General features: G+C 41.7%; 1 protein-coding gene and 1 long non-coding RNA gene across 3 annotated transcripts in view; one reads left to right on the top strand and one right to left on the bottom strand.

The window, feature by feature from the left end:
- LOC116062471 (protocadherin Fat 4) overlaps window positions 1-19339 on the bottom strand; it is a 107031-nt gene that overhangs the window by 9272 nt on the left and 78420 nt on the right. Inside the window, exons 8-14 of one of the 2 annotated variants that reach the window (XM_031317153.2) lie at window positions 16095-16345; window positions 11410-15759; window positions 9676-9780; window positions 8976-9283; window positions 3999-4084; window positions 2612-2791; window positions 2033-2157 (exon numbers count right to left, since the gene is read on the bottom strand). In XM_031317153.2, the coding sequence (XP_031173013.2) occupies window positions 2033-2157; window positions 2612-2791; window positions 3999-4084; window positions 8976-9283; window positions 9676-9780; window positions 11410-15759; window positions 16095-16345 (5405 nt within the window). The remainder of the gene's footprint in view (window positions 1-2032; window positions 2158-2611; window positions 2792-3998; window positions 4085-8975; window positions 9284-9675; window positions 9781-11409; window positions 15760-16094; window positions 16346-19339) is intronic. The other variant, XM_036004628.1, reaches the window with a different exon arrangement.
- On the top strand, window positions 893-18977 carry LOC116062472. Its single transcript, XR_004108007.1, has 3 exons — window positions 893-904; window positions 970-973; window positions 18835-18977. It is a non-coding gene; the product is annotated as an uncharacterized LOC116062472 (long non-coding RNA).

Below are 19339 nucleotides of genomic sequence, written 5' to 3'. Positions count from 1 at the left end.
ACAGACTGCACAGTGCAGTACAGAGCAAAATTGTATGGTCATGGAATTTGCGACTGGATTTAAAGTGAAGCAACGCATTAAAGTGTCAAAATGTTGTGGGAAAGCAGTTCATTGAATCAGCGATCAGTGGATTTGTACATCTGTGAAAACATTTTGCATAAAATTCAACTTTGGTGAACGTTGACATGCAAATCTGTAATGATGAATAGAAAAATATCTTTAAAAAAATGATTGCTGACTTGAGCGGAAACCTAAAGCCAGAGAGTCGAAAACAGGCAAAGCTATCGTAGCTTAATTGCTGCGTTGGACTAAGACTTATATATAGTATAGTATACACTGTTTTTCACAAAAGACATGTGATGGTACTGTTAGGATAATTATTTATCAAAGAATAGACAGAATCACTGAAGTTCTTCTCAAAGTTCATTTTTACTTGTGCAAGCAAGGAGTCAGTTACTAGCCTAGAAATCTAGACGCACCCTAGCGGCAGCAAATGTAATTTGTAGCCAGGGTCAGTCTAGAAACTCTCCGTTGGCTTGCGAGCTGGAAAAAACAAATTCTGGTCAGGCCAATCACATCGCTTATAGAGTTACTTAACTTAAGGACGGCAGAGTTGCGACGATTCAGCGTGAATTCCCTGCTACTTGAAAACAAAGAAGATGGCTGCTGCTGCTGCTGGCGAACAGCGGTCTTTCGAATCGGCTTTAGCCGTGACTCTGCAAGACTTGGAGTTAAGCACTGAAGTCATTCTTAAAAAAAGGAAGATGTGTTCGGAATTTTGCCGACCGGATACGGCAAAAGTTTAATCTACCAACTAGCGTTGCTCTGGTTGGCTATGAGTGCAGAGGGGATTTGAAAGACAACCGTTTATCCCGCCCCTCGGATTGAGCCCTGCCAATGGTGAGTTCCCAGACCCAACATCTTGATGTGGGTCTGGCTTGTCAGGCTAGTCAGTTACAGCACTTACAGCAAAGTACATAAATGATGACAGCAGCCTTTCTTAGGAGTAAAATGCAGTCATAATACAAAAATCAATGTTGTGTCTTATCTCTGCCCTCAGGAGCATTCTGTTCTTTTCACAAGGTCAGGATTATCTCGTGAGAGTGCAAACGGTATTTTGTCTTAGTTGTTACCATGCAAACAGTTTAATATTAACAGAAAAGAAAAGAGTAGTCATAATTTTCTAACAGGTACAGATCCATCTTTTTGATAAACTGGCTAGTACTTCACCAGCCAGCCCTGCATAAGTCACTGTAGTCACCAAGCTTCTAGCACTCCCTGTTTTGCTAGAACGCAAGGATAAAATTCGCTAAGCCACCGGGGCTTTGGGATGGGTAAAATTGACTAAATTTACTGTAACCACAAGACCATAATCAAGATGACTGGCAGCGTCTAAGTCACACCACTGGTATTATGGCTCAAAATGTTGACATTTCTTATAAACCTTATTGCTTCCTTCTGAGAAGAGGATGTTCATTCCCTGTGTCATTCCTTGTACTTCTGGCATCACGTTCATTTTCTCTTTCTTTCCTGAAGATGAAACACATGACTGAGAGACTACGCTCCATTTGTATTAAAGGGAAAGTGCTGTGATCCTGTTTCATGCCATAAAGCAAAGCAGCAGATTTCCCACAAGATCAAACCAAATGGCAGATGTTCCCAGACTTCTTGAGCAACAATCTTGTTCTCACTTACAATATGAAAGTTTCAAAATAAATGTGCTAATGATTATTGGTAACATTGCTTAACATACTGTTAGTACAGCACAGCACCTTACAGTCGCTACATGTTTCTGGCAGATTTCGTGAACCTCAAAGGTTTCTCAGACTGTTTCAGACTCTGATGTCGATTATTGATATAATGAAACACACAAATGCTTTAAAATGATGCTCAGAACGCAGCGATGTGGCCTATATTAAGCTACATGGTGCAGTTTGATGACTCATGAGGGAGAGGAATCATAAATAATCATGACAGAATATTACTTAGTAAGTGCAGCCTCAGCAATAAAACTTCAAAGGCATAGTCTTACATTTCTCACAGAATTTGCCAGTGAAACCATCTACGCACTGGCACTGCTGCCAAGACCAGTGGTCCAAGCAGGTGCCCCCATGTCTGCAGGGGCTGGCGGTGCAGGCTCCTTCCAGTCTCGGACATCTACAGACACAACGATAAACACAACGTCAGTTTGACAAGTCAGCCGCACAGCCGGGGGGTCCGCCGAAAAAGAAACTTCAAAAAAAAAAAGGAAGGGGCAGATGAGCCGTGATTTCTCTCCCCGTACTGCAATACAAACAACCCATAAAGAACCCCAAGAGAATTAGCATATTAAAAGATCTGTTCTCGCCTCACTATTCACCAGCAGGACAGAAAAGAAGAAGAAAAAATGTCTGGAGTTCTGCAATTGGTTTCCTCCGTCAAAAATCTGCCATTTGTATAAAAAAAAAAGAAGAAAAAAAATCTTTAAAAACTGTCTCGAGGGTTTTGGGAGTGTGAACAGATGTCCCACAGCGAGAGTCGAGGAGGTTAGAGAAGACGGACAGATGGGAAGAAGAGGGAGATGATGGAGAGAGAGGGTGAAAGCGGGAGTGGAGGGTGGGGATATGCAGACCTGTCAAGAATGCCACGCGATGCCAGCGCCTGACTGGGCTCCAGCGGGCGGCCGTTGACGGCGAATTCCATGATGCAGCCGACAAAGTCGTGGGTGGCGACCTGACCGCGCCGATGAAGGACGGGTTCTATTGACCTGACGCCTCCGACCGAGAGCCTGTTGGGCTGCACGTCCAGGATCCTGGACACACACATACACACACACACACACACACACACACACACACATGAACCGAAGCACACAAAGACTTAAATGCACACAGGCACCAAAGTACATATGCACAGAAATCCAAAAGCTTACAAATGCATTCAAGTATGCGCATGTGCATGCACACGTGCACGTGTGCACGCATGCATGTGTGCACGCATGCACGCACACACACACACACACACACACACACACACACACACACACACACACACACACACACACACACACATAGAATGACACTGCAGGTCAGCGAGTTTTACGCAACTACATCGTCCCAAGACCCTTACAAAATAAACCTTCTGCAGACCTCTGTGGCCCTTTTTTATCTGCCAAATCAATCTCTCTCTCACACACACACACACACACACACACACACACACACACACACACACAAAAACACATGTAGAGTGTCAAGTGTTCACCCCACAAGGCCTGGCTCAGAGCTGTGTGAGGCAATGACCATCCAGTAATTTAATGAAGTTTTACATCATATATTGCATATTTACAACAGATGACTTCACATTTGCATTGTCATTGCACAAAAATGTATGATAATTGCATCTTACTTGTTAAGCAATCTGCTTCCATTCAGATACTTTGACAGTCAGGCAGTAATAAAATGAGCAAAAACGAAAAAATGAAACATTCTATTCTCGCTCTGTGCTGAGTCAGATGGAAAGAAACAAGGGAGACCTTGAATGAACGTTTTAGGGTTCAAGACTTGGTATTGTTGAGCTCAGCTTCAGGAGCAGTATTGAACCTCTTTGACAGAGCCAAACTCAGTGGTCACCACCTCAGTGGATCATAAGATCAATCTGATAAACAGGATAGTTCAGGAGAAAAAACACCTCTGCTACAAAATAATAGTAGACAGTCATAGGTCATAAGACAAATTAAAATTGTCAATTCATAGTGTCAGAGTGCTATATTCAAACAAAAACTAAACATAATTCAGCTGATGTGTTCAAACCAGGTGCAGAAAAACTATTGGTTCTGTAATACTTTCCATTATTTTGCCAGACATGGGAAATTTTATTATGCATTGAGTTTTCCAAGCCTTGGACCTGAAACTTTCAACACTATTTTAATGTATACAGTTGGATCATAGAAGCAGAACATCTGTGTACTAGGTGTGTGTGTGTGTGTGTGTGTGTGTGTGTGTGTGTGATTTACTTACCAGTCAGTGTGTACTGCCACATTGCTCACAGCACAGTAGCCTGGTTCATGGTCATCTCCACACAGGTCCACAGTCAGGGATGCAGCCTACATGATGATAGAAACACACACACACACACACACACACACACACACACACACACACACACACACACACACACACACATGCATGTCACATGTGATTGTCTTTAAGACTAACAGCTGTGAAGTTGCACTACCTCAGTCAATGATTGCTCATTTTAGACTTCATTTTTTAAAACCATATCTGGTAGACTGTGGTTGACATAGTTGGTTGCAGTCACTCTGTTTCTCCCTCTTTGTAATCAGCGTCATGTGGGAATGAGTGTCACTTGTACTGGTTCAGTGCAAACACTGTCACAGTTCACTGTTCTCTTTCAGATGTCGCTCAGTTAACTTGAGTTTTAGTTTTAGTTTCAGTTTCAGTCAAAGTCAGTAGGTAGAGCCAAATAAGATCAGTTTATTGGGAAAAGTAGACTTATGCTGGAGTTGCTCTCTTGCTACTAACTGAGGAAATGCAGGCTTGCAGCCTAGCTGGGCTACTCTATACTGTAGAACTAACAATCTAGTTAATCTAGTTAAATAGCCAAATATTGATCAAAACAGATATACGATCATTTTATTTTGGGTCGTTTTCCGTTTATTTTGAATATGAGAGAAAACCCATTGTTTGAACTTGGAGTCCTGACAACTGTGTAACAACAACTTACAATTTTATCTGATCTCAACACATTTTCTCTTCTTTTTTTATGTGTTAGAAAAGTCAATATTTTTAGGAATTATGTAGAACATAGATGCATGCTCATTTATCAAAGCAAAGAACAACAAACATTAGGTAACAGTGCTAGTATATGGATTTTGGTACAGAGCCAGAATAGCTGTTTCCCCGTTTCCAGTCTTTGTGCTAAGCTACGTTAGCTGGTGGTGGTACAGTAGCTTCATATTTAGCATAGACATAAGAGTGGTATCAATCTTCTTATGTAAGGCTCTGCCAGTAAGCAAAAACGTATTTCCCAAAATGTTGACATATTCCTTAATACAGTGTGAAAGATCTAGTGAAGACTACAATGCCTGTGTCACAATGAATGACGGTCAGAGAATGTGACCACATATGCATGTTAATGCTTATTTTTTGATGTTTCGACAGCAAAGGAGGACTAGATTTAAAAATCCTCAAAGCATCTTGTTTTGCAAAATTATTCCGTGTCTTTTTATTGTGTGCACATCTTTTGGATTAAAAAAACCCATGTTTCTGCCAGACTAAATATATTCTTGTGCACTGCAGCATAACTTTCACTCCAGGGTTCTGGTTCAACCCATTAAGGGTATTTCAACCGCTACAATTACTTCTCCCTGAGTATTTGTGTAACTAAGTCCGGTTGTTAGTGTGAGCTTTATCCACCACATGGTATATAGGCCAATTCATTTTCATCAATTCATCACAGTGGAGATGTGTGGGAGTTGATGGGAGAGTGGCATAAAAAATGCCATACATTACTGCAAAACATTTCCTATTTCCCGTTAATAGTACTAAAGCTTTTGTCCAGATGTGGATTATTCTGTTGCTCTCTCTGTGCTCTGAGAGGGAACGACCCTTCTAGGAAGAAAAGAAATGGGCTGGTGAGGAAAATGTCCGGAAAAGTGTGTGAAAGTGTTGAAAAACCAGGGCAATCATGCTCCACCTCTCCTGGATCTTAAGTAAACACGGACCACACTGGCCCGGATCTCCGACACAAATCATCCAGGAGAGCATGACCCAAGCACACACACACACACACACACACACTCACAGTAAACTTGAGTCACACGCAAGTCAGACACATGGACACGTACACAGAACCAAGTCAGAGTAAAGCACACACACGGTGACAACAACGAGGCGAGGAACAACATGAGCAATTTTTCTCAAACACATTCGTGAGTCTCTGAAGCGCCATAAAAAAACGTCAGAACCACATCAACATTTTATTAATCTCCGGTCTTTTCCTGTGATCAAAGGCTACTACAGCCATGACTTCAATACACTGCACTCACTGTCAAGTGTCTCACACTGTGGTGGAGAAAATATGTATCTCAAGAAGACCCTCTTGGAAATTAATACCGAATGTAAGACGAAAAGATGAGGAGCGTGTTTTTGTGCTTGGCTAACATGGAATGTGAGGAAATGTGAAGAAAGCACCAGTGGAGATCATTGTTTTCCCCATGACTAATATAATGGAGGATTGCTCTTTGTTGTGGTGCAGGCACTGAGGAACTTCTTTTACGCATTTGTTTTCTGCTTGTTTCCAGGACAAATAATTTGGCTAATCAAAAGCTTGATTAGCTGCTGATGCTAATCATCTACCGCAAGTCCTGAGCTGTCAAACTACATTTGCAAACCTCATTCATAGAAGATTTGGTTGTTTGTACTTAAAACCCTGATTTCAAATAAACCAGTTGTGCTCTTGCTTAGATGTTTTTAGCTGTGATCTTCACATTTACTGTCACGATTGTTGTTACTGTCACACTAATTGTTATAAATGTAATTTCACCAAATTTTCTCTAAATTTAATTACATTTTCTCCTACTCTCCCCTGTGGTATACAGCCGTGCAAATAGATTTGTTTTTTTTGCACAGATTTTGAGATTTCTGAATCAAGTTGAATCAAGGGTTTATGGAAAGTTTGTGCAGGTAAGGTAGGTAGGTTCGCTGAATCCAACTTGGAAGCTCATGGAAAAAAAGTAAAGGGAGGTTTAGGATGACAATACATAAAGGTTCTTGTCCAGTTACGCAGGATAATCCATAGATGTAGTGTGTAGTGTGTTAAGTAGTTTTAATTGGGAACTATTGACCATCAAATGTGCTGTTGTTTTAGGGGAAAAGTTCCAAACGTCAAACAGACAAAGTTGGTGACTAGCTGGTGAATACATTGGAGCATTTATTAGGTAAGAAGACAGATATTTCCCTCAGGAGGTGGTGGAGACCAAAACAGAGCTAAAAGGAGAGTAAACATTGGACTTATATTCACCAGGTGGACTTCAAATAAATGCAAATGATGCTCTGTCTGCTGGATGTGTAAGTATGCAACTGTTTGCTAATACAGTCATTATATCAATGTATGTAAGGTGATAATAAATCCATGTTGTGTTTACAGCTTGTTGCAATACTCCCAAGCACATGGCCAAAAACATTAATTTAATGAGTACAGGTTTAAACAGCAAAATTGACACAAAAATGTCACAATTTTAATGATAATGTCAGTCTACAGATTCAACCCATTTATTATTAGATACAGTACATTGGCTAACTGCTATATCAGTCTGACCCTAAGGCCAGCCACACACTGGCTGCATGGCGTGAGCATGGCGTTTCTGTTGCGTGTCAGTTGCGTGGCGGCTGCGTGACGTTTTCTATGTCTTTGCACACCAGAAACGTGTCTGACGTGGTGCTGCTGCTGCTAGCCTTGTCTGTACACATGTATGTTTCCCATTGCACTCAAGCAGTAGTAAACTTCATGTTAAACAAATATATACTGATTTGATTACAGCAAAGACAACGTCGGCAGTATTGACGGCAAAATAGGCTACAGAATATTTTGTTCTGTATTGACAGGTGCAATATTTGAAAATCGATAATTATTTATTATTATTTTTTAATTTACATTTATATCTGCATTTATGTCAAAACCTAGAGACTTTCAAACATCAAGATGTAATTTATTAATATGTATTTGTGTCAAAATGACATATAAACATATTTTCCTATTCTATTTTGCCTGGAAACGCTTCCAACACGCTTGCGTGTCGCGTAAAAAATAGCCGTCGGTTCTATTTCTAGCATGAACGCGCCTGAGACGTGCGTGTCACGCAGGCAGTGTGCAAGCTCTAACCTGTTAAACATGGGAGCCGAAACGCCACACACCCAGTGTGAAGCCGGCCTAACACAGCTCCTGTTGTACTGTGAAAAAAACTGTCTGTCTTTTATTGCATTTGACAATTGAACAGATTTGAACGTTAATTATAGTCACGATTGGAACAGTATCTGTGAACTTTCTGCTCCCTCTGATTACTTGGAGCCTTCATGAGGAAGCAGTGCATGACCGTATCCGTGGTTTCTGTCTGCTTTAGCAATTGGCTCAGAATTCAGGGGGCAGGAACTGAGAGCAGACCTCAAGCCTGACCACCGAAATGACCCGCAGCACCCTTTGCAAACATAGTGATCAGGTTCACTTTACACCGCCTGAGGGAGTTGGCACTTGAGGCACGACATACACACATTTCTGTTTCATTCTTCAAGAGCCCTTACATGACCACCTCTGCATAATATTCACAGGGCACTATATGCAGACAGAATCACAGTTCTCAACGTGTGCTGTATTCCTTTCCATCCCTTCACTCTGCACCAACTCAAAACTGACAATTTAACGATTTTACCAGCTTCCTTTGAAACTCTCAGCGCACGGTGGGAAATGACAGATTTGAAGTCCAGCAGGAGAGCTACATTATAGAAGCTTTGACAAGGCCTGGTTGGATTTTTTTCCCTCTTTCCTTGCCACTGCATTGCTGGCAGAGAGAAGCCTCTCATTCAGAGCACAGGAGACAGAGTTTCAACCTTCAGGGCCATTTTGGATCCTCGTATTGTAAATCACAACGAGCAATAAAATATAATTACAAACCATGAAAACCATAAGCTGAGCTACCCGTGGTTTGGGGGAGTTTAATTATCATCTGATGGTGCAAAAAAGAATATAAGGCAAAATTTGTATGCAGGTTCAAGCTATAAAAGCACAAGACATAAATGCTATTGATAGTGTAGCACACGTAAGTCCATACCATGTGGCATTTCTCAGATATTCTGCAATGCTTTTGCTATTCAACCCGTAAGAACTATTAAGCCACTCAATGAAAAGTTTTCAAGGATGCATGATGAAAAATGTTTAACGTGTGAGCTAATTTCTACCATAACAATAGACGTTCTTACCATCCCAGCTCTCCTGGCGATGACAGTGTGGAATGTCCCATCCGAAACTTTTATCATGGTCATCAGTTTATAAGTTCCACTTCCCAAGTTGAAGGAGAAGCGCATCCGTCCCTCGAAGATCTCCAGAGCCAGGAACTCCGCCTTGTCTCCGGTCTGGTTATCATGGTTGTACATAAGCAGTGCGTTGCTCTTCAGGGTAGCAAACTTGATATATATGTAGTTATTGTTGGGATCCAGGGACGGAAACTCCATGTAGGAGAGCTCCTCAAAGCCATAGCTGTTAAGCTCACAGTGCTTACCGAAAACCCCTGAGGACAAAAACAGACGAAAATAGGAATTAAAGGAAGCCAATGAATGATTCACAGTGCTGCTGTGATAAAAATATCTACAGATAAAACAGAATCTTTAATGAGCGATATTATAAGTTCTGTATTTAGTAGTAACAAAGCAGAAATCTCTACTGTCAGGTCTTGCATTTTTGAAAAGTTCTTCTTTTTGCTTATTTGATAGCAGCAATATGAAAAATGAAAAATGGAAACACAAAATGAAATGACTGAAATCCATAGAAAATCCACTGAAATCATACATTAATAATGGCATAATTTTCTTTTCTTTAGGGGGGATTGCATGTCTGAAACATATTGCTTTTCAATTCACCAGGGCTCACTAATACACTAAAAAGTTTCCTACTATTACTTACCAAATGGACAATGACAGTAATATCCATCCACCCGATTCTGACAGGACCCGCCATTAAAACAAGGGTTACACTCACAGTGATTGATGATGGAATCACACGTTTTGCCTGGGTTCACAGAACAACACAAATTAAAATGGATGGGGTGGCAGACAACACAGGAAAACCTTGAGGGGAACACAGTTCACTTTCCCCACAGGCCAAGTCTTGCAGGCCTTTCATCACCTCACAGCTGAGAAATGCACTGCAAAAAATACAAAGATCTGGGCTCTAACAAACCCTTTAAAGCTGTAGTGAGCTTGAAAATCAGATTGTTTTGTTGAAACAGCCATAAAATATATAATAGGAAAATGTAATTTCATCTGTTTTAGTGCAGTTTCACTTATTCTAAAAACTGTCTTGACACAAGTGATGCTATTTTGGAATATAAATCACTTGTCCAAGATGACATCATTTGATTCAAACATCTTGAAACTCGGGAAAAAAGAAATGATCTCACTCAATTGGCAGATTCTACTCACTAAGAATAATCAGATTTTCAAACACGTTGCAAGATCAAATTATATTTGGATAAGGCTGTTTTTTTTGCAGTGCAGAAAGACAAACAGTTGCAATGTTTATGAATTTCTGTCACATATACAGGCAAACATCTACATGAGTTGAAAGGTTTAACATCATGATAAGGAATGTGACACCGATAATAAAAACAAAAATGGCTTGGGGCAAGACAATAAATGATCCAGGCATGTCACAATACAAAAAGACTGACAATGAACTTCTGCAAATATATTTTAGGTTGTAAATCCTGAGACAAGTTGCTTAATAGAGATTGATTCTGCTGCCAAAAAACCAGGCAGGGAAAACAGGAAGTTGAGAGTTCACTGCGAGGGCATGCAAACTACTGTAAGTCAATAGGTGCATTTCTCCACAAGAGTCATTTATCTTGATGAAACCTAAAAGATTTGTGGACATTTTTTATTGTCATAATAAAAAGGGACAGTAATGACTTGACTTGAGGCAAATCACCTGGTTTGAAAATGTCTTTCAGATGCTGCAGTCAGCCCCTGGACAACATGCTGGATTCAAATGACTGTTCTAAGTAGTTCCACTAAAATCCACTCCCTTTTTATCAAAGGTAACAATGCAGTGTATTCATTACATTTCCAAACGAAAAGGCCTGATTGGATCTTTTATAAAGCTGCTCATTAGTCAAACAACTCAAAACAGAGTCAAATGAGAACTCCTTAGTTAAGAAATCTATGTATATATATATATATATATATATATATATATATATATATATATATATATATAATATATATATAATCTCTAAGTGTATCTGTGTGTGGTCATAGCTGCAACACATGAAGGCACATAATGAAATGTGATATTGTTGAACTGTGTATGGAGTTTACACTCAAGTCCTAACTAGGGTCAGCTTTGCATCATCTTCTTTATTAAAGCAAACATGGCAGGCTGATATACAGCTAATACCCCCCAGCTAGTAATGCAAAAGACAAACTGTTTTTGGCAGCCATGCTTGTATGCGATGGCTACAACACCTCTTGGAAACATTCAGAAGCAAATATTTTCCTTGGACCTAAAGTCATGTGTGTGAGCACATTATTGTGTGAGTGTCAGTGTGTGTATGTGTGTGTCACCACGTGTTTTTTCACCAATCATGAATAACTGTGTGGTCAGACATAAAATGTGACTCCTACGTGTATAGTACAGTACCTGCAAAGCCGGATTTGCAGAGGCAGTTGAAGCCACCGGGGAAGTTCTGGCACAGCGCGCCATTCTTGCAGGGATTGGAAAGACATTCGTTGACATCCCTCTCACAGGCCATCCCGGTGAAACCTTCAGGACAGGTGCAGGAGAAACCCCCCACCAGATTGTGGCAGGTGCCGCCGTTGTGGCAGGGCGATGGCTGGCACTCGTTGATGTCTGTCTCACACAGAGCTCCTGTGTATCCTGGCCTGCAGCTGCAAGCATAGGGCTGCAGGGGGTGGTTGGAAACAAGGATCACTGGGACACTTTCTTCTGTCTTCATATCAGGCCCGACACTGAGACGCCTCTTGCAGCTGCCTCCATTCTGGCATGGGTTACGTGTGCATGGATCATGGTCCACCGCATCTATTTGCACCCCGCTCTGTCTATATAAAATTTCTTTGATACTCTGGAAGAATGTGGCCACACCACTGGGGTTGACATATTGTCCGTGGCCTCGTTTCACAGCTGCCATTAGGAAAGTCTGATTGTTGAGTTCAAATGCTCCATAAAGGAGCACCCCTGTGCCTAGTCCTGCTAGCTGAGAGTTGGCAATACGTAGGAAGCTGAGGTAGTGGTTGGTAAGGAAGCTTTTGACTCCTTCAGATTGAAGTCGAATTAGTATGCTGTTGTCCACTGTGGCATTTGTGAAACCCATGAAGAGGACTCGGGCTGTATTGCTGACTGAACCGTGGACACCATCACTGCTACGGACGGTTAGTTCAAAAGTTCCATCTGTTGAGCGGGACTTAGAGTTGAGGTTACATGTTCCAGTTGGGATATTAAACAGACCAGAGGATGGGGGAATAAGGGAGCAGTGAAACCTGTCCTGAATGTCAGGGTCTTGGGGTTTGACATCTCCCAAAGAACCTCCAGGAAACATTTTCCCAAAGTAGTGGACAAAGATTTCCATAGACCTTGGCTCTGAAGGATTGTCATTCTGATCGTTTATTTTGACGTGAATTGTTCCTGTGGAGGACATTTGAGGCACACCAGAGTCCTTGATCACAACAGAGAGGTAGAAGTCGCTAATCTGTTCCCTGTCGATCTCCCGACTGGTGGTTAACACTCCATCTTGACTCAGGCTGAAGTAGCTGTTGGCAGAGCCAGAACTGAGAATGCTGTATAGGAAAGGGCCTTGGTTTGGTGGTAGATCTGTGTCAGACGCTGTTAGTGTTGTAACTGCAATGCCAGCTTTCTGATTCTCCATTACCTCAGCATAGGTGGTTGTCAAAGTTGGACCGTTATCATTGATATCTTCCAGGTTCACAATCACGGTGGTGCTTCCGGTTGCAGGAGGTGTGCCAGTATCCACAGCAAGAACTGTTAGATTGTACACAGGAGTTGTTTCTCTGTCTAGCTCTGCAGCCACAGATACTTGGCCAGTTTTTGAGTTGATCGTGAAAACATTCTTATCAAACTCAGGAGCAATGGAGTATGAAAATCTGCTCCAGCTTGGGACAGAGTCTGAGTCCTCAGCACTCACAAAGGTAACCAGACCGCCAGGTGAGAGTCCTTCACTTACTTGCACATCATACAGTTCTTGGGTAAAAACAGGAGGATCGTTGGCATCAAGAATTGTGATGTTAACAAACACTTCGTCAATATCTGCCCCACGGATGCTTCCTGCGTTCTTTGCCAACACCCTCAGTGAAATCTTTTCCTCTTTCTCACGATCTAGAGTACCTGTGACATAAATTTGGCCTGTTTTCTTGTTGATGCCAAACCCTTTCCTTCTGCTCTTCCCGAAAATGAGGTAGTAAACCACTCCATCATCCCCTTGGTCTCGATCACTGGCGAACACTTCCCCGACCACTGTGCCTTTTGGAGCAGCTTCAGAAATTTCAAAGTAGTACTGTTTTGAGACAAAGCGGGGTACGTATTCATTGGCTCCCTTCAGCTGAATGTTGACATTGGCGAAGCTGCAGCGCTCCTCGTCTGGGACATTGAAGGCCTTTACTGTTAAATGGTAGACCTGCTTAGCCTCGTAATCCAAGAAGCCCTGGGTGGTGATGGTGCCCGTGTTCGGGTCAATAACAAAGAGGTCACTGTCTGATGACTGTATCACATAAGCCATTACTGCGTTAGCTCCCGAATCACGGTCTGTGGCGTTCATTTTTATCACAGTGGTGCCACTGGGAACGTTCTCCTGCACAATGGGGAAGTACTCATCAGGATCAAACACCGGAGGGTTGTCATTCACATCAGTCACATGTACTGTAACGGAGACATAGCTTGTTTTTGCAATCCAACCACCATCAGTGGCTGAAACTCTAAGCTCATGTTGTTGCATCTCTTCAAAGTCCAGAGGGTGAGCTAGGGATAACACTCCAGTTTTACTGTTAAGTGAAAACAGACCCTTTTCGTTGCCTGAAGTTATATTGTAAGCGATAAGGCCATTCATTTCTTTGTCTTTGTCTCTGGCAGACAGGGTCCTTATTGCTGTTCCTACAACAAGGCTTTCAGGTACAGTAGCTGAGATTTGGCTTTGTGAGAACTCAGGTGTGTGGTGGTTTTCCTCTGTGACTGCAATTCGCACGGACGTTCGCGTCGACAAAGGAGGATTTCCTCTGTCATTGGCTGTGATGTCAATGAGGAAAAATTTATTCATTTCAGATGTGAGGGAGGAGGCGACAGTAATCCATCCACTTGTTTTATCTAATTTGAATTTACTTGAGCTGTTTCCTCCTGTTATTAAGTACTCAACCTCAGAATTAAGGCCAAAGTCTTTTTTGTCATGAGCTACAACCCTGATCAGTCTAGTGCCAACCTTGACACTTTTAGTGACAGGCGTAAAGTAGCTAGGCGAATCAAACTCAGGGGGATTATCATTGCTGTCTACGATATTTACAATTACTGTTGTTTCACTCATCAGAGGCTTGACTGCCCGGTCTGAGGCTGTGACAATGAAGCTGTGGCGATTTATATTTATACTACTAGCGCCTGTGGAGTTCTGATATTTTAACTGCTGCTTCACAAATATCTCTCCAGAGCTGGCGTTAATTCGGAAAAACTCAGCCTGGGACCGAATGAAATAGAAGATTTTGCCGTTGGATCCTTCGTCAGGATCTGTGGCAGACACCTGTGTGACCAGGGAGCCCACCTCAGTGAGCTCAGGGTAGTCCAGATAGTAAGAGGGACGACTAAATCTGGGGGCATTATCGTTAATATCCGTTACAAATATAGTGACATCTGTGCTTACTGTCCATCCGGAGTCATGGGCAGACACTTTGACAATATAATGATCAGTGTCTTCTCTATTGAGTGGCCTACTTATTGTTATGTCTCCTGTGTTTGGATTTATATTAAATGGAAGGCTGCTATCTGTAATTGAATATCGGCTAATGGCATTTGAGCCAGCGTCTTCGTCTGTGGTGGTGACTCTGGTGACAGTGTAACCCACTGGGGCATTTTCAGCCACTGTAGCACTAAAGATCTTGGAAAACCTAGGAGCATTGTCATTCACATCCAGTATGTTGATTAGCACTTTGACCGCTGTGTTTTTGGGTGGCAACCCCCGGTCAGTGGCTTTGACTTTCAAAGTGTACTGAGCCACCTTCTCCCGGTCCAGTGGCCTGGTGGTTCTTATTTCACCAGTTGCTCTATTAATGCTGAAACTGTTCTCCTTGTTGCCATCAATAATAGCGTATTCGAGCTGTCCATTTGGCCCGCTGTCCAGATCTACAGCGGAGACCATCAGCACCCGCTGAGGTGAAAGGTTCTCCAGTATCTCAGCATGGAAGGGGTCCTTATCAAACACTGGGTGATTGTCATTCACATCCAGCACTGTTATTTCCACTTTCTCATATGAGGAATAAGGTGGGAAGCCCTGATCTCTGGCTTCAATCCAGAGAACATATTTCTGAATGTGTTCATAATCTAGTGGATGTCTGATAGACAACTCGCCTGATAGCTGGTCAATATGAAAGGCATTATCCAGGTTGCCGCTGGCGATGTAATATGACAACGCTCCACCCCTCATAGAAGACCCAGTCACCGTTGTAACAACGTGGTTGATGGGCTGGCTCTCAGGGAACGTGTATGCATGCTCCTTCAGTTTGATGACAGGGAAGTTTCCTCCAGTAACAAAGCGGACTGTCACAGTGGTCGTGTCCGTTTTCGGGTTAGCTCCGCCGTCTTTTACTCGTACTGTAAGGGTGACTTCTGAACTTCCAGTTAGCTTCTCAATGGCAGTGATGGCACCTCTGACGGGGTCGATCTTGAACCTCTCAGAGTTGCGCCCTATCAGGGAGTAGTGCAGCTGGGCGTTGGAACCTGAGTCCTCATCAGTGACAGTAACAGCAAAGACCAGGGACCCTAAAGAGATAAATGAGTTTTTGTGATCATTTTTTCTTTTTTAAGATGCTGACAATGCACAAACCTGCTGCATATACACATATTTATTATTAAATAAAACAAGTTATTTCTTGTAATTATAAAGCTTATTTCAATATGTTATGTTCTTCTTCCTAAATCAATTTGAGAATAAAGTTTAAGATATGTATGTTTTTTTAAACTGTGGATGGCCTTTGTGAACAAAAGCAGAAGTTTTCTTTATTATGCAATTTACTGACAATGAAGTGAACCTGGTCTACGAGCACAGTAACAGTGAGAACAAATACTTTCACCACCTTTGAAAGGCATGTACAGACCTGCTGCAGTAGAGGCGGGTATATGGGTGACGTAGGGGTGGTGATGGAAGCGGGGAGGGTTATCGTTGATGTCGGCCACCGTCACGGACACAGTGGCGGAGCTGGACAAGCCCTGGGGCTGCCCTCCATCTGTTGCCACAACCAGCAGCTGGTAATTGGCCCTGTCCTCTCGATCCAGCAGGGAGCTGGTGATAATCTGTCCCGTAGCCGGGTTGATGGAGAACTGGCCGTGTCCGCCGGTCAGGCTGTAGCTGTGGGGAAAGATAAAGTAGGGCAGGTTTCAGTGAAAGCTTTGTGAATTCTGTCATCAATTCTGTCAATTCTGTCTGTAAGGTCATTTCTCATGAATATCCTGAACCTAGAAAACTGTGGCGATTAGATATCGTAATTTTCACTTTTCATTCATCGCTTTTACTCCTCACTACCATTAGTCCTGTCTGTAAAAATGCAAATCAATCTTCTCTGTCTGTGCCAATGAAAAGTTAAATTTGTATTAGTCAAAAACCCTTCAATAACGGCTTCAAGAAAATGAAAATAGAGAAAATGCAAATAAAGGGATTTTTCTTTAATGCACCTGCATATATTTATGTTTTTGGTGTTTCAAATAAGTGATTACATTGTGAAAGGACACCAAAAAGTATGAAATTACACATAATCACTCTTTCGGTCCATCAAATTCTCATAATTACTTCTTCTCAGTGGAGCTACTTCAATTTCTGCATTATGAGCACATCTTATGTTACAGTGAGCTCATTGTGTTATTACAGGTGTTTCTAATGTAAATACTAACCGTTGGTAGGTGGTACATCAGCCATTCTCCTAAAACAGTTTCTAAATTTGGCTGCTGCACTGTCAGTGACTGAAGGTTATTGTTAAGTACTGTCACAATGTGGTCTATAGAGGGCACTGTTTCAAGCGTCACAAAAGCACATTTAATAGAACAATATGCCCAATAATGGTCACCACATTGTACTGGCTTGACATCAGATCAGTTAGTTAACTGAATAAAGTATCCAGTTTTATAATTTATCAAATGCAGCCACTGTTTTCTGCTTCACTTCACACACTCACAGAGAGCCACTGTGGTTCAGGCTGGATAACTCCAGAATTCTCTATTGGATTTATTTTTATTGAATTTAATTTATGTTATTGGGAAACATGGTATTTATAAAAGAAACAAAAAGATACGAAAATTCAATAGCTATAAAAAAAAAAAAAAATACATCACATACAACACAAATAAAAAACACAACTACAAGTACAACTCTTCAGGACTGAGGGGCCACAGTCTTTGGCTTCCAAACTAATATCATGTTTCACAAGCAGGACCCAGACACAAATGTAAACTGACACATACATGTACACACCAGTGCATATTTTGAAAAGGCTTCTTAAAAAAGCATACCTCTCCAGAGATGGGACGACAAATTACAGAACAACTGTGAAAGCAGAGTGGATGCAAAGCTTATTTGGACATCATCACCAACATAAACTGTCCACAGATCTGAACACAATCCAGAGACAAGTTCAGGTTTGGGACTTACATTTAATGGGCTGTGAGAATCTAAACTAATAACTGAAGGTAACCAGTTCTGGTCTCCATTAAGGGCCTAGAACCCCCTGGAACCCCCAATGGGCACAACTCATACTGTCATAGACAATTAATATCCTCATTACCATGTTTTGGGAAACTGGAGCGCACTGTGGTACCCCCCCCAATGTGCAACCAGTGGGGTTACTGAGGAGAGAGGAGGGGTCGGACTTGAGTCAGTGTCCGGCTTGAGAGAGACCGGCCAGAGGCTCTTACAAGCTCCCCCATGGAGCGGGCTGTGTGTGAGAAAAAGCTGTCGTCCAGCTTGAGAATCGCATCCCAAACAATATGTTAGGGTGTTGACTAAAACTCTACACTCTGCTCCTAAACGCCTGTCAACAACTGCAACATCGGCCTGGAATTTTATAAAGCTGGTGATGAGGTAAAACGGTTCACTGACGGCGTGAGGAAAGCCAAAACCCAGTCCTGTTTGGCCCTGAAAGGATATTTTCACACCAGGGAATCAAAGCAAAGTAAGGCTGACCTGATTAGTCACAGTAGTTACTGGAACTACATAGATCTCCTCCTAGTCCTATGCACACAAAAGATTGTATTCCTGCGTTAATCTGTCTAATAAAGTACAATTTGATATAAACCGCAAATTATCTACTGTTTCCTTTAGAAGTCCCAGGAAAATAATTTATCAAAATGAGGTAATTTCTGTCATCTGTTATAGGTGTATGATGTTTCTTCTTTTTCTTAATGAAATCTAAAGAGGGGATTTGAATGCAATTTCAGTAAAATATTCACTTTTGCTTTGTCTCTTTAGGAAATGACAAAATCTAAGATTAAGATTGTATTTTTCGGTATTTTAGGACAATATCATTTGTGTAAATATTTTTGTTGATCATTTTATTTTATTACGAGGCCCCCTTTTAAACTAGTCCCTTGCAAACACTGCGTATGCACCTTGAATGATTAGAATAACTAGATCAGTCAAACCTATTTGTATGTATAAATCGGATTAAAAGACTTCCAGAGCAGCAGAAGCCTAGGGGGTCATGAACTGAAATGTCCCCAGTTCGACTTCGGTCGTGAACATTTGTTGCATGTTGTTACACATTTTCTGTTCCAACTATCTAATAAAGCATAAAAACAAAACATTCCAAAGACAAAGTAACCAGGTCAAAAGAAAGAGAAAACAAACAGACATTTTAAAGGGGAACTATGCAGTTTTTTTTTGCTTAATTTACTTTAACTGAAAAGCTTTGGAGTCATTGGAACGGTTATATGACTTTTTTCGGTTGAATGGTGGTCGCCTCGCTCCCCCCTAGTGCCTGCGAGCTGAAAAACCACCCTTGCAAATTTGGGCCGGCGAGCCAAAGCTAGGAAAGCATTGTCGGAGGAACAGAGAAAGACGAAACGGCAGACTGACTGAGCGAGGAGTCAGACACAAGTAAACATAAGAGCTGCCAAATAACTATTCCGAAGCTGTAGGGGGAGCTCTATAGAGAAACCTGCGAGCAAAAAGCGAGAAAATAGTGAAGAAATGGCCAAAACTGCATAACACCCCTGTAAGACATGAAGCATGTCTTTTATGTAGGTCAAATGTTTTCAAAAGAATAAGGAGGTAAAATCCTTCATAATGATGGCAGTTAGACTGTTAGTTTTCAAAAGTATAGAACTAAAAATAAAAATGATTATGAAGAAAATA

The sequence above is a fragment of the Sander lucioperca genome, chromosome 1, assembly GCF_008315115.2.
Source record: "Sander lucioperca isolate FBNREF2018 chromosome 1, SLUC_FBN_1.2, whole genome shotgun sequence".
Classification (NCBI taxonomy): domain Eukaryota; kingdom Metazoa; phylum Chordata; class Actinopteri; order Perciformes; family Percidae; genus Sander; species Sander lucioperca.
The sequence above is the reverse complement of the archived record's forward strand: the minus strand, read 5'-3'. Positions and strand labels throughout refer to the sequence as shown.